Here is a 14,618-nt window from a genome sequence, read left to right as displayed (position 1 = left end):
AAAAGTGCTTCCAACCCGGGAATTCCCGGGACAAAATTCCCGGGAATTTTCCAAAACCGGAAATTTCCAAATCCTGGGATTTTTTTATAATTTGTCCCGGGAATTCCCGAAATTGAAAAAAAAAAACAATTTTTAATCTGGGAGTTCAGATTTGCTTGGGGAAATAGATGACAAGTTGAACACTTAGTAATCGATAAGAAATTTAAAGCAAATTTGTAAAAAAAATAAAAAAAATATAAATATTGAAATAACAAGCCATACATTCAGAATTTGCATGAAAAAAGTGTTTGGAAATGCATTTTACACGAGTTCAGTTGTTTTGAAATCAATCATTTTCAAAAAATGAAACATTAGACGAAAACAAAAATTTAACCGAAAACAAAAACTTAAACATCGAAAATTCTGAAAAATTCAAAAAAAAATAAAATCAGCAAAAACATGCTAAAAGTGATTTTATACGCAGAGAAACGTTTATTAAATTAATTTAAGCTGATTGTATTTAAATTTCCATTGACATTTTTAAGTTTTTTGATTAAAAGCAACGATATTAAAGTATTACAACAACTGCTAATAATGTTTCAGAGATGGCGAAAAAGATTCCACTTGGTGCAGGTGGGATTTGAACCCACAACTGATCAATGGTACTGATCCGCGTTACCAATTATGCTACTGCGACCGGTGACATAAAAAAAAAACGTTATTAGCAGTTGTTGTAATACTTTAATATCGTTGCTTTTAAACAAATAATATACATTGGCGCTTACACAGCCAAATAAAAACGGTACATTAAGAAAAGAAAGTTTTTTGATAATAAAAATTGTCCCCTGATTTTTCGGGCCAATTTTGGAGGGGGGAGGGGGAGGGGAGACAAAAACTTTAGATCTATTTAAAAACTTTCGTCTAAGTTTAGATTGAAGTGTAGATTATAATCAATTAAAATTATTGAAATAATTTTATTATTTTAAGCTGAAAAAATATAACAAATATTACGAAAACATATATTTTATCCCGGGATCCCGGGAATTCCCGGGATTCCAAAAATATTTTTCCCGTTTCTCGGGAAATACAAAACCCGGTAAAATTGAACGCCCTAAAGTTCGATACAGCTTTTTTTGCAATTCCGAAAAACTCCCTTTGAACCGTTTGAATAAAAAAAAAAGATGAAAAATAAAACTTTTTCATACAAGTGCTGAAAAGTTCAACTTATTAGTTTTGAAAAGGGCTACTATCCCAAGTAACATTTTTTTCCATGAGTTCTACAAGAGCTCTTCAAGATAGCTACAGCATAGTAGTTTGGACCGCGGTAGGAAAAAACTCTCTTCAAGTACTCTTCCAAACTCCTGAAGAAGTTTTGAAGAGAATTTCATCCTACCGCGGTCCAAACTGCTATGCTGTAGCTATCTTGAAGAGCTCTTGTAGAACTCCTGGAAAAAAATGTTACTTGGGATAGTAGCCCTTTTCAAAACTAATAAGTTACTTGGGATTCGATTCTGTTATTTTTGGTACAGAAAAGTAGGCTGTTTCGTCGTTCAAGAATGACAGGAAAAGTAAGTAGATTCACGACGGAATTGCAAAATAGTAGTTTATGCAACAAGTTGCAAAAAGAGGATTTTTTCAGCACGAGTCGTACATTTATCCAACGAGGTTCACCGAGTTGGATAAATACGAAGAGTGCTGAAAAAATCAAGTTTTGCAACTAGTTCCATACAACATTTTTTGCAATTCCAAAAAACACACACTGAGTGAAATTTTATGTCAAATTTTCATGTATTTTGTCAATAAACCGATTAAAAAAAAATGTTGAAAAGTGATACTTTTCAAAATAAGTGCTCAAAAGTTCAACTTTTCAGCACCCATTTGAGTGCTGAAAAGTAAAACTTTTCAGCATTTATTTTGAAAAGTGTTGCTATTCTATTCTGTTATTTTTGGTACGGAAAAGTAGGCTATTTCGTCGTTCAAGAATGACAGGAAAAGTAAGTAGTTTCACGACGGAATTGCAAAAATATGTTTTTTCAGCAACAGTGTAAAAAACCTTTCTCTTTATCTATCCTTTTCTCATTGCACTTTCTTTGAGTTTTTTGCAAACTTTTTCTTGCTCTTGTCTATTCAATAGTTATAAGTAATAATGCCTTCGATTGAACTACAATGTAACACATAGCTGAAAGGAACTCCAAAACCCTTTTATGTACCTAAATAAACTCATTATTACTTGATTATTCACAAATAAAACCGAATTGAATTGAATAAATTATTCAATTTGCATTCTTGAGCTAGAAACATCTGATTTCCAGAAATTACACAATAATTATTATCAACCTTGCATGAACAAGAAAATATATTCGTTTTCATTTTGCAATTCATACGGCAATTCACACCAAGTCCGTTACTGCTCCAGATATCTCACCGTAACGCACCTGAACTTGACACTACTTCAAAAGTTCATCGGCTCCTCGGCTGACCGACCGGCTCACCTGCACGCAATAAAACCAATCATGACCGACACGCATATTGCATCCAATTCACCCCCTTTTGCGATTCTATTTTCTCTCATTCACATATTTGCTGCCTCCAATTTCTCAATCGAACTTTGTTTAATTAACCTCCAGCGCGAGGGGTGGGGGGGGGAGCCACTTTCAGATCAAACAAGCAACACAACGCAACAAAGTATCGGCCGAGACGTGAAAAGTGATGGCTCGGCGGTCTCCCGGTTGATTGATTGGCTGTTGTTGGAGTTGGTCAGTGAGAGCGGTATTGCATAACGATGAGATGACGGAGAGAAAAACTCTCGCGATGCGATGAGATGGCTAATTGAGGAGCATAGGATTATGAGCTGCAGTCTCACTGATTTTTTTTTGCCTGCGTGTGAAGGCTACTGTCCCTAATTAGGGTTGTTGAAGCTGTTGGTTTTTAGCAAAACAAACTCTTGAAATGTGCTACCAGGTATCCTCATCACAGCGTGTCTCAATCCGTGCAAATAAAAGTGTCTAAATTTTCATAATTTACTCAATTTGCGAAAATAGGTGGCCAATTTGACGGGCCACCAACAAGTTTACACCTCAGCGCCATTGCCGGATCATCTCAAGATGGTTATACCAAGGGCTCCAGCGGTGGAATAACCTGATCCACACTCTTTTTGGCCGTTCAAGTTGATACCGCTTCCAAGTGGCCACCCGAAGTGGACCATTTCCTCGTTGTGCACGTGTGGAGTTATGTGTTTTACTTTCAGTCCGGTCCTCCAAACTGGAGACTCAGTGAAGTGGGTCTCGAAGTGGAAGATAAACGGTGTCGTTCGCGATCATCTTTAGATTTGTTTTGAGGGTTGAGCTTACTTTTGCTCAATCGAAAAAGGTTGGTTTGTTTGTACAATTGGTTTTTTACAATGTTTGTTATGACAATTTAATTAGAAATCAGTTATGCAATGTTCAATAAAATGTATTTTATCATCCATAATTGTCTCTAATCTTGTTTTTGTTTTACTTGAATACAACAATGACAATCCAATACAGTTCAAATGCAATGCAACTGAAACTATTTTGCCTTCCTCACGTTACTGAGGAAAGGCTATAAAATCACTCGAAAAATGAACTTCTCAATTAGACCTCCTATACCCACCTTCATGTATACCTATCGACTCAGAATCAAATTCTGAGCAAATGTCTGTGTGTGTGGTGGGATGTTGATCAAAAAATTGTCACTCGATTATCTCGACATTGGCTGAACCGGTTTTGTCCGTTTTGGCGTCATTTGATCCGTCTTAAAGTCCCATAAGTCGCTATTAAAAATTATGCAGTTTAGTTAAGTACTTCAAAAGTTATGCTAAAAAACCAATTTTAGCAAAAGTCCGGAAGATTGTACACCCAAAACTGGCAGCGCTAGTCCGAGAAAATGATGGTCTCGAGTCGAGAGAATAGTGGTACCATTCACGGACGCAGAGAACACAGCTCGAGATGGGCGATAGAACTATTCTCTCGAGGTTTATTTGCAAAAAAGTTCATCCGTCAAACAAAAAACCAAAAGTGTCGACAACGGGAATCGAACCAGAGACCTTTGACAAACCAATCCAATGACTTAGCTGCCTCGGCCACCACAGATTGGTGACCAAGGAGAAGTCAGAAGTCGATGTATGACACTTGTTGGAGATTTATTGATTCAACTAACGAATGAACTCATTTGTTATGATGGTGTGAGTTGGTATTTACCATTATTCTATCGATTTTGGCACTGAGCCCTCAATAAATTTTGAGAGAACGATTATCTCGATTCTGAATTTTGGGTGTAAAAAGGGTGGTTTTTGTAAGAAAACCACCCGTCATGGGTTTTCAGAAAGGTATTTAAAAGACCTTTCCAACGCGTCCAAGACATTGAAGATTTGACCATCCTATCAAAAGTTATAAGCACTTAAGTGTAATTTATACGCTTTTTGGAGGCCGGATCTCAGATATGTTGATGAAAACGTTGTCCGGATCTCTCATGCGACCTATCGTTGGATAGGTATTCAAAAGAGCTTTCCAATGCGTCCAAAACATTGAAGATCTGACAACCCTATCATAAGTTATAAGCACTTAAGTGTTATTTAAGCACTTTTTCGAGGACGGATCTCAGATATTTTGATGAAAATGCTGTCCGGATCTCTCATGCGACCTATCGTTGGATAGGTATTCAAAAAAGCTTTCCAATGCGTCCAAAAAATTGAAGATCTGACAACCCTATCAAAAGTTATAAGCACTTAAGTGTAATTTATTCGCTTTTTGGAGGCCGGATCTCAGATATTTTTATGCAAACGTTGTCCGGAACTCTCATGCTACCTATCGTAGGATGGGTATTTAAAAGACCTTTCTAACGCGTCCAAAACATTGAAGATCTGTGAGGAAGGCGCCAACCACCTAAGGGTGGATTAAGTAACGTTTTTAACTTAAGGATGCCTTCGAGGCGTCCATCTAAGTGCATCTTGCACCCACATAAAGATCACTGATGATGATGATTTTGGTGCCTTGAAGAGTTGCATTTCTATAAGCTGTCTTCTTCCACCAAATAGTGTAATTCAACCATTGATTTGCGGGTTTTGAAATTTAAGGTTAGTAATTACGGGTTACAGGAGAAAATCGCCATCTCCTTGCACTCGGGCCACGCAAAGCAAACAATCTCGGTCCCGAAAATTCATATTATTGCAAGCTACCACTCACTTACTTGGTCGAGGATGCTGCCGAGTCGAACCCTGGTCCCCGACTGGCCCCGGCATGTACTGCGAGATGGTGGTTTTAGCATTTTAAGGATTTAGCTACGGTAACACCTGCATGTTCGTCTCGGTTCCAGAGCAAATACGACCCAGGGATGGCAGGGGGAAAAAGAATAAGCAAAAAAAAAGGGTCCGTGTTTCCAAAAATTGACTAACAAATCTCTTTTTCCTCGCGTGCTATTTGCTGTTTGAAGTGAGTTCTATTTGTACTAGACGCGAAATGCGGAAACATATGATAGTTCTCTCATAGTGGCGAATTTGACCTGGGAACGCCGCCATGTGCAACCTTTTCCGCGCGCGCGGTTCAGGTCCAGAATGATGCTGAAGTTGTAATAACACCCCGAGCGACCAAATCCGAAGGGTGCTGCCTGCTGGCAAAAGTTTAATTTAGCCAGTTTCTGCATGGTGGTGCATGGTTGGTCGTCAGGGAGGGGAACAGGTTCAAATAACTAATAAAGTGCTTCGGCCGGGCAGCAAGTGCGGCACGGGTCTGATCCGTGGTGACGGGCGGTGCCGTGGCAGGACGCAGGAATAAGCTACGCACTTGCTCCGGAACGAATCCGGGAACCGCAGCACGAGGTTTTGCGTAATGAATTTGAATTTACGTTGTATACCATGATGGAAATGATTTTGTGATAGCATAACAATTGGAGAAATTAAGGATCAAGATTTGTTTAGTTCAATTCAGAATATATATCAGTATTATTTTATCTGACGTTGATAAACAACATTGTACTAAAAAATGCATATTTGTAATTTCCGTTTCCATTTCATCCCATAAGTTATCTTTAGGAAATGTTTGATGAAAAAACTTACACATTTTTTGACGACAACGTGCGTGTATCCAACTTAGACTTGTAGACTTGTAAGAATTCTGACGACCATTTCATGGTACAAATTAATAATCATAATAATCTTGAAACGCATTGTAGACATTTCACTCTATTTCAAAATCACTTTAAAATTGTTCAATAATATGGCAACGAAGTTTATTTTTGTTTATGTTTCTTAATTTTATATAAACAAATAAGCCCATTGCAAATATTTTTTAAAAGTTTTTGCCCCTCGGCTCTCGAGAAGTGGCAAAAAAATAGAAAATATATATCAAAATGAAAATAACAATCTAAATTTTCAAGATATCAACGTTAAAAGGCATTGAAAATTCACAATATAGCAGTAGCTTTGCAAGCATTATTTAAAAAAAAAAAATAAGAAAAAAATATTTTTTTAAGAAAAAAATTTTTTTTGTTGGAAAAAAATTAGTTAGCTCAAACATATTAAAAATATTTATAAACGCAACTAAATGCACTTTAAATTGCTTTCAACTGATTGCACGTAAACTACACACTAAATCAGGAATTCGATACTCGGTAATTTTTTTACTGAGATTGCTCAGTAAAAGTCATATTTTACTGAGCTGTCAATAGTTTTGTCAAAATTACCATGCTACAGTAAAAAATTACTGAAATTCAGCATATATTACCGAACTACGGAATTTCATTCTGCTGACGCTTAGAAACAAATTGAAAGTGATTAGAGTGATTAAAAAATGGCTTAAATAGTTATAAAAATAACTCATTTATGATACACTTTAGCTATTATTAAAGAGGTAAGGTAATTTTCATTTAAAAAGCAAGTTGATGTTCTGATTAAACGTAAACTTTCTTTCAGGTAAGATAAAATGCAGAGATATTCTTCAGGCGATTTGATTCTGTTAAGAAGTAATGTTTTTTTAAAGAAACTGGCTCCGGACAAATTTCCAAACAATTATTTTGGATCTCTAAAACATGCGTAATTGTAAAATTTGTGGAATGTTCGTTAATTTTATTGTAAATAAATGTTTTTTTTTGTGATTCTAACCTACAAAATCAATATGAACAAAAAGGGGAAAAGGCAGTTCTGTAAGCTCGGTAATTGTTCCGAGATTAAACTGAGTGCCCGTTAAAATCTCACCGAGCTCTTCGGTACAGATTATCCAGTACTGTCAAAATCAAGTTTACTGAGCACTCAGTAAATCTAATTTTTACCGAGCTGGCTACCGAGCGCTCGGCTGTTGAGATTACGGTAAAAAAAATTACCGAGTACGGTAAAAAAATCAAAGTGTGTAACATTGAAACTTTGAAGTTTAAAAAAATATTTTTCAAGCCGGCAAAAATTTTCAACTGCCTAAGTACAGAAATATCACTAATGTGTTCATAACTTGAGAAACCGTTGCCAGATCTAAAAAAATTAGGCTCGTTGCATAGGTATTTCGATTACCTCATCATACAGGCTTCAAAATAGTACATAAATATCTCTTGAGTGGTCATAAATTTAATCAGGGTTGCCAGAACTTAACATTTTGGCTACACAGAAAAAAATAATGTAAATTTGGAAGCTGTAATTTTGGAAGGTTGAATATTACCTCATTTATGATGTAATTTTACCTCAATTTAGACTGAAAAGTGACATTACACCAGAAAAGTGGTAAAATTACACATTTCCAGAGGTAAAATTACACCTTTTTTCTGACATAAAAGATGTACCCGTTCCCAGATGTAATATTACCATGATTTTTTTTCTGTGTATGGTATTTAAATTCCTTTCCAAAAGTGTACAATATAAGGCTCTTTGAGCAAGGCTGTATATCATAGATACTCGCGATCTTGTGTTGCATAAGTGTGAGTGCATCACTCCTTGCCACGAAAACCAAAACAAAAACAAACGAACAATAAGAGGAGAAAAGCAACTCGCGACAAAATTTTGAGGCTAGGAATTTTGACAGGTATGATTTTCATAAAGTATTCGCCTCCTTTTCTCTCCCACAGAAAACCTGGGAACGAGGTAGCTGTCAAACTATGCCAAAATGTTAAAGTCACTCACAAAATGAACTTTGAGTGATTTGAGTTCATTCCTGACGTCACGATTTTCTCCTCTATGGACCGTGCCACGAAAACCAAAACATAAACAAAGTCAGCTTCCATCGGAGTGCCAGAGTCAGAGATAGCGATTTTGACAACCGCACCACTACACACTCGATCGCGAGTACCTTAGGTAGAAAGCCAAAACTCGCGATAAAATTTTGCGGCTAGGAATTTTGACAGGTATGATTTTCATAAAGTACTCGCCTCCCTGGGATGGGATAAACAAAGAGAAAAAAAACCTATTGTCAAACTAAACCACTTTCAACATGGCCGCTTCTGTCAACCTAAACCAGTCCTTTCTTATGAGGAGAAAATGAGAAGTGTTGTAATTTGAATTGAAAAAAAAAATCAATTTCACAAATAATTGTTAATTGCATGAATAGATTAATTAAAATATTTTCAATTGAAAGGCATTTATTTCTATCGTACACCGAATGTTGACTTATCAGCATTTTCATTTTAAAAAACAATACATTTCATGAACTGACTATTCTTTTGCCCATTTAAAACTATTGTTAATTTTTTTTGCGCGTTATATAGAAATGTCATCTAGATTGAATAATATCAAACCTGTGCTTCCTATGAAATTAAAATGTGGCGTGAAGAAACAACACCGTAGAACTGGATTTAAAAAGCAAACAAAAATAATGGCCACAGTTTAGCCTATTTGATTTTTTCGCACTTTTTTATTTCAACACATTGCCACAAATTGAAAAACAAACTTTTTTGCTCTTTGAAGTGAATGAATTGGTACAAATTTGAATTTTTGCCAGCAATTTCTTTCGATTCTGACACCTTAGGGCGTGCGACCTATGGAATGTTAAATATCTTTAAAGTTGAGTAAAAATTGCCGTTGAATTCGACGTGCTCCTCTTTGGGGAACTGGGAAAGGTTTATTTACTTCCTTTGCGTAACGGGACAACGACAGGAGCAGATCTAAGAAAAAATCTCCCCTCCCATTTAATGACTTGCAGGCTTTTTAGGATTTTATTTAGATTGATGTAAGAAAACGCATTTAAATCGTATTGCATTTTTTACATCCAAATGAAAATAAAAAATCTTTCATATAAAAAACACAATAAAAATAGAAGAAGTGATCATTTTTTGACTCATGTTTGATTTGCCAACCATTTCAAGTAATTTGAATCAGGAAGCTCCTTATGAACGGATCCACCGCAAAACGATGGAACATAAACTCAGGATTCCCCACCCACGTACAACTGCAAATTTTAACAGCCAAATCAAAAAAAAAAATCTGCGAGGAAAAACTAAACAACATTTCAACCAAAGAAAAAGTCATCCGCATGCTTGAGCACTGAGTTGAAAAACATCATCAAGAAAATTTGAATTGTCAAGTTATCTGAATCACAGATTGCTTGATATTTGTTTTCGAACACGAATTTTCTTGCAAAAAACAGAAGAAGAATACAAACGTAAACACTCAAAAAGAAGAACCTATCCAGCCGTCCTGCCCAGTCGCCTCCTTTTCTCTCCCACAGAAAACCTGGGAACGAGGTAGCTGTCAAAATAGGCCAAAATGTTAAAGACACTCACAAAATGAACTTTGAGTGATTTGAGTTCATTTCTGACGTCACGATTTTCTCCTCTATAAGAGGAGAAAAGCAACTCGCGACAAAATTTTGAGGCTAGGATTTTTGACAGGCATGATTTTCATAAAGTATTCGCCTCCTTTTCTCTCCCACAGAAAACTGGGGACAATGTAGCTGTCAAACTAGGCCAAAATGTTAAAGTCGCTCACAAAATGAACTTTAAGTGATTTGAGTTTATTTTTGACGTCACGATTTTCTCCTCTATTCCTGGCACCTTTTTTGACATCTGCGAGAACACATTTTTATACATAACGTTTGAACCACTTTGCGAAACTTCAAACAATTCAATAGCGATGTATGGGACCCTAACCCGGATCGAATGCGACTGGTTTGACTTAAATCGATTCAGCTAGTGCTGAGAAAACTGAGTAACACACAGACACATTGTTGTTGTTCAGTTTCGATCCTAAGTCGACAGGTATACATGATCTTGTGAAAAGTTCAGTTTTAGAGCAGCATTAGGTGATTCCATTTTTTTTATCAAGTTTTTGGTATGAAACTAAGTCCAACTAAGATCTGGCCTCAAAAAGAAAGTAAATATCACCTCAGTGAGCATAACTTGAGACAGGGTTGTCAGTTCTTCATACTTGTATGTTCGTTGACGATCTATGGGAATTGATCTACGATCAGGATTATAGCATGTCCTCCGCAATGAAGGCAACAATAAAAAATGATATTTGTGTTGCACGGAACATTCAATAAGTGCTTCGAAAATTAGAATATAAGGAATTAAATGTTTAAACCACAAAAAATGTGAAAAAAACTTCTTCAAGCGTTAAGCGAAGAATCTTTCCCATATAAACTTTTCTCAGAAACAAAGATTTAAAGATCTGTCAAAAGCATTGCCTAATCACCAACATGTAACAGCATTATACCTTTTTTCTCCATAACAGTGATTTCAACATAATATAAAAGAAATAAACTGAAAGCAACGGAACAGGCTAACGATGCCACTATTCAAATAAATAAAAACACCATTTTATGACCTGAAGCGATAGATGCAAGTGTATCGTTAATGATGGGGCCTTCGGGCGATTTCTTTCCAGGTGATAAACATGTATGATTTTTTTCTTAGAAAAAACATAAGTACATCTATTCTTTCTCTTGGATATTCACATTATAAATGTAACAACAACGAATTTCACTAGGCACTATCCTCCGTCGGATAGACTACATATCACAATTTGGCATTCTCGAGAGTACGTGGCACACATGGTTCCACCTTAGTGACCCTTGTACACTTCGGGTTCCTCGTGATGGGCTTCCGGGTGGGATCCAACCTTGGCGTAGGCTTCGACCAGCTCGATCGGTAGTGGGGGCGGGGTTGGGATGTGCGATCCGTGAGCGTGGAAGCCGTTCTCATCGGCGGTGTAGCTCACCGACACTGGAACACCATGGGGGTCGACGTACGAGTACGATCCGTGGGCCACATTCGTCTCTTGGTCCTTGCTGCCCAGGTTCTTGACGTGTCCTTCCTCCTGCACCACGATTCCGTTGGCCGATTCGTATCCGTACTTGAACTGGCCATCGTTGCTCTGCAGCAGCTCGCTGTGGACGATCGGGATGTGCTTGTGCTCCACGGCGTGGTAGTCTCCAACGGCGGCGGCCACGGCCAACACGGCGGACAATGCAACGAACTAGATTATGGAGAGACAGAAGGAGTAGAAAGATGAAGCTGACCATTAACCCACAATATACGATTGCATCGATGATGATGGCAAAGATCACGAGGAAAACCACATTTCAGATCACCTTTCAGTGAGTCAGATTCTTCAAACCACATGAATAATTCTGAAGTAATAAATTTTCTTACACAAATTGTATTTCTATGCACAAATCCCTTGAATTATGTATTAATATTGTTGCAAGAATTCAAATACATCGATTTGAATCATTTCACCAAATTTAAGGCACGTTTCAAACTATTTCTAGAAAGTGCCAAAAAATATTAAATTTTGCTGAATTCACTGCCTTCTCTTATTCCAAAGAAAAGTAAACTTCACTGTTACGTATTCCCGCACACATCACATACGATTGACGTTAATTGCACCAAATGCACACCAAAAAGCTCACTAATTGGCCCTTTTCGAACTTACCAGCTTCATTTTTCTTTTCAAAGGGTGACTGACGGTTCAAACTAATTACACACGCTACAAATCTGCAGACCAAATGAACACTGATACCTGATCGATGACCAGCAGTAGCTATTTATACCACCACCTTTGCTTGGTCTGGTCACGGCAACGGAGATGGTCGGTTTTGGTCGGTCCACCACCGATGGACGAAGATGTTCCCCTACTCTCCTCCTGGCCCGACCCAAGGCCCCAGGGTAGGTCCCGTTGCCGATGCTGCCGATGGTGGCGCAAATTTCTGACGTTGGACGCCGCCACACGATCGGGTAGATGCCATTAGAGGAAACGATCATCGATTGATAAGTGATCCAATTATAACTACATTATTGATCGTTGTGAAAATGCGTATGTTGGATGGCATAATTGTTGAATTTTGGAAAATTATTGTGATTTATGGGTGCATTGAGGTGTTGAATCAATTACGCATATGTTATCGATAATTATTACACATGGTTTGAATATATGTTTTTGGATCATGATCAACGATTATGCAATCATAGAAAAAAACGTTGAAATCTACCGCATAAAAACTAAAATAATGTTAGTTTTTTGTCTTATTGAACAAGATAAAATCATATGGAAAAAATAGCACAATAATGGCATTTTCTTGACATGTTATAAAATTCTTTAAAACATCTTGATTTTAATTGAGCAAGAAATGGGAACATGCGATTTCTACACAAATAAATTTGACTAGTACTTTAGGACCATTTATAAATCACGTGGATTTAGCGATTGTCCACGAAAAAATGACCCCCTGCTTTATAAGCGGAAAACGATTTTTTGGATTATAGGGGAAATAAACCCATTTTAAGCCTAATAAGCGGTCGTATTTCAATGATGCTGGATAATCTGGAGTGTTCCTTGAAGTTTAATAAAACCAAGAACACCAACGAGCCGAGCAACCTTTTGTAAACATTTCTGTGTATTTTCACTTTTACTAAAAGTTATTCTATTCCTTTTACAAACATTATAAAAAAATATTTCCAAAATGTATTCTAATCAAACGAGTGCATTGGGCCACGCCCATTTTCCTATTTTAAGCTTAGTTTTTTTTTTACTTCCAGCGCTCTTCTGGGTCTGCTTAGTGCTGCCAAAATTGATGAAATTTTAAGCGTACACTCAAGTAGCATTTATAGTGAAAGTTTCTGGCATCACTGGCTCACTCCAACAGGCGCTGGTGGTGGTGTTGGAGCCACCCTTTGTTCTTTGTTTGCCTTCGCTTCTCGCTCGGCTTTCTTCAGCCTTCGATTGGAATGGGTCGTCAAAATTGAAACGTCAAAAGACTTGACGTGTTTGTTTTTTTGATGGCGCTTGCTAATTATTTTCATGTTTTGGGATTATTTTTCAAGTGAGTGACCAACTAATGTGCAAAAGAACATGTTGCCAAAAGTTGGGGGCAGTTTTGTATCGAAAGCGCCCTGAAAAAGTAAGCGAAGGTGAAAAGTTAATTTTGGCGATATTCATTAAGCGTTTGAGGGTTTCTCGTGTGTGTTTGTGTATGTCACCAAAATAATGAGAAATGGTCTCGCAAAATAGAAATAATGATAAAATGTACATTAAATTTGATCTTTTCGGCCAGTAAGTGGCATACATTTGCGTGCTTACTCAAGGCGGTGCTGTTGCTGGTAAATTTATAGCCTAAATAGTATTTTTGGAGCTTAAATCCAACATCAAAATCATATGACGAAGATAGGAGTTTGATTGGAATGGGTATATTTCCCCTATCATAATTTTCATAAAATAATGAATTTCTTATTTCCAATGCATATTAAAATTCCAGATAACGACGTCGTCGTGCTATCTTGTTGCATACGCCATTTCGAAGTTCCGAGAAAAACGCGTTTTAATGTTCGACTTTGAATAAACAAAAACGAAAGCACCCAATGTAAACAGTAACAAACACATTTTGTTTGGCTGACCATTACGTGCATTGTCCCGAAGTTCGGTTGAAGTTGGTTGCTGAAGTCCCGAGTTTATGATTACTGGTACGTGCGTCAAACGCGTCCTGACCTGCAATCCCTTTGGTCAGTTGTCGCACTTACATCAATTTTCAGGGAGTGACAAGATAGCACGACAAGATTGAAACTACTTTCATATGTAAAGTGGCATAAATGCACGAAGTTTTTTTCAGATTTCGTTGAATATCTTAGGATTGAAATCAAATTTTAGGGACCTGTGAAGGTCAAAAAGTGAGGCATTGTGAGCTGCACAAAATGGCGTTCATAACTCAATTTGGCTCAAAATACATGTACGACAAATTAACACGACGGCGACGATTAGTTAATTTTTTTAAACCTTTCAATCAAAGCCCTGTAAAGGCATGATTGGATTGTAAATGGTCAACAATGTGTAACACTGATTCCCGCTTCAATGGATACTGCCACTAGATTGGTTCGAGTTTGATTTTCACCAACCAATGCAAGGCTGAATTGTAAAAGGGTGTACTGAACCTTAACGACGTACGTACGGCATTACATACGATTTTGTGTGACGAAAGTCGACCTTTTGCTTCCACATAAATCATCCTGAAGAACGATTGCATCTTATAATATAATAATGAAATGTTTTTTTTGCAATTTCACAATGTTTTTAAATACTCTACAATTCTAGAATGGCATTTGAAATTTTCGTTTATTTCGCTGGAATGTTGTCCAATCTTTCTGCATGGTATGAATATTTAATTTCAAAAATCGTAGAGCATACCACGGATCACCCACCGACCGTTATTTGGAAA

The 14,618-nt window shown here is 37.1% G+C and overlaps 1 protein-coding gene across 1 annotated transcript; it reads right to left on the bottom strand.

The window, feature by feature from the left end:
• Positions 1–10,972: 10,972 nt before the first annotated feature.
• LOC6049788 (cuticle protein CP14.6) lies at positions 10,973–11,904 on the bottom strand. Its single transcript, XM_038264002.1, has 2 exons — positions 11,846–11,904; positions 10,973–11,386 (listed from the first exon to the last, which is right to left on the bottom strand). The coding sequence occupies exons 1-2, from the start codon at positions 11,852–11,854 to the stop codon at positions 10,973–10,975; spliced, it is 423 nt and encodes a 140-aa protein (XP_038119930.1). The 5' UTR covers positions 11,855–11,904.
• Between the last annotated feature and the right edge of the window lie 2,714 nt (positions 11,905–14,618).

The sequence above is a fragment of the Culex quinquefasciatus genome, chromosome 3 (assembly GCF_015732765.1).
Source record: "Culex quinquefasciatus strain JHB chromosome 3, VPISU_Cqui_1.0_pri_paternal, whole genome shotgun sequence".
In the NCBI taxonomy this organism is placed as follows: domain Eukaryota; kingdom Metazoa; phylum Arthropoda; class Insecta; order Diptera; family Culicidae; genus Culex; species Culex quinquefasciatus.
This window is presented reverse-complemented; position numbering and strand designations above follow the sequence as displayed.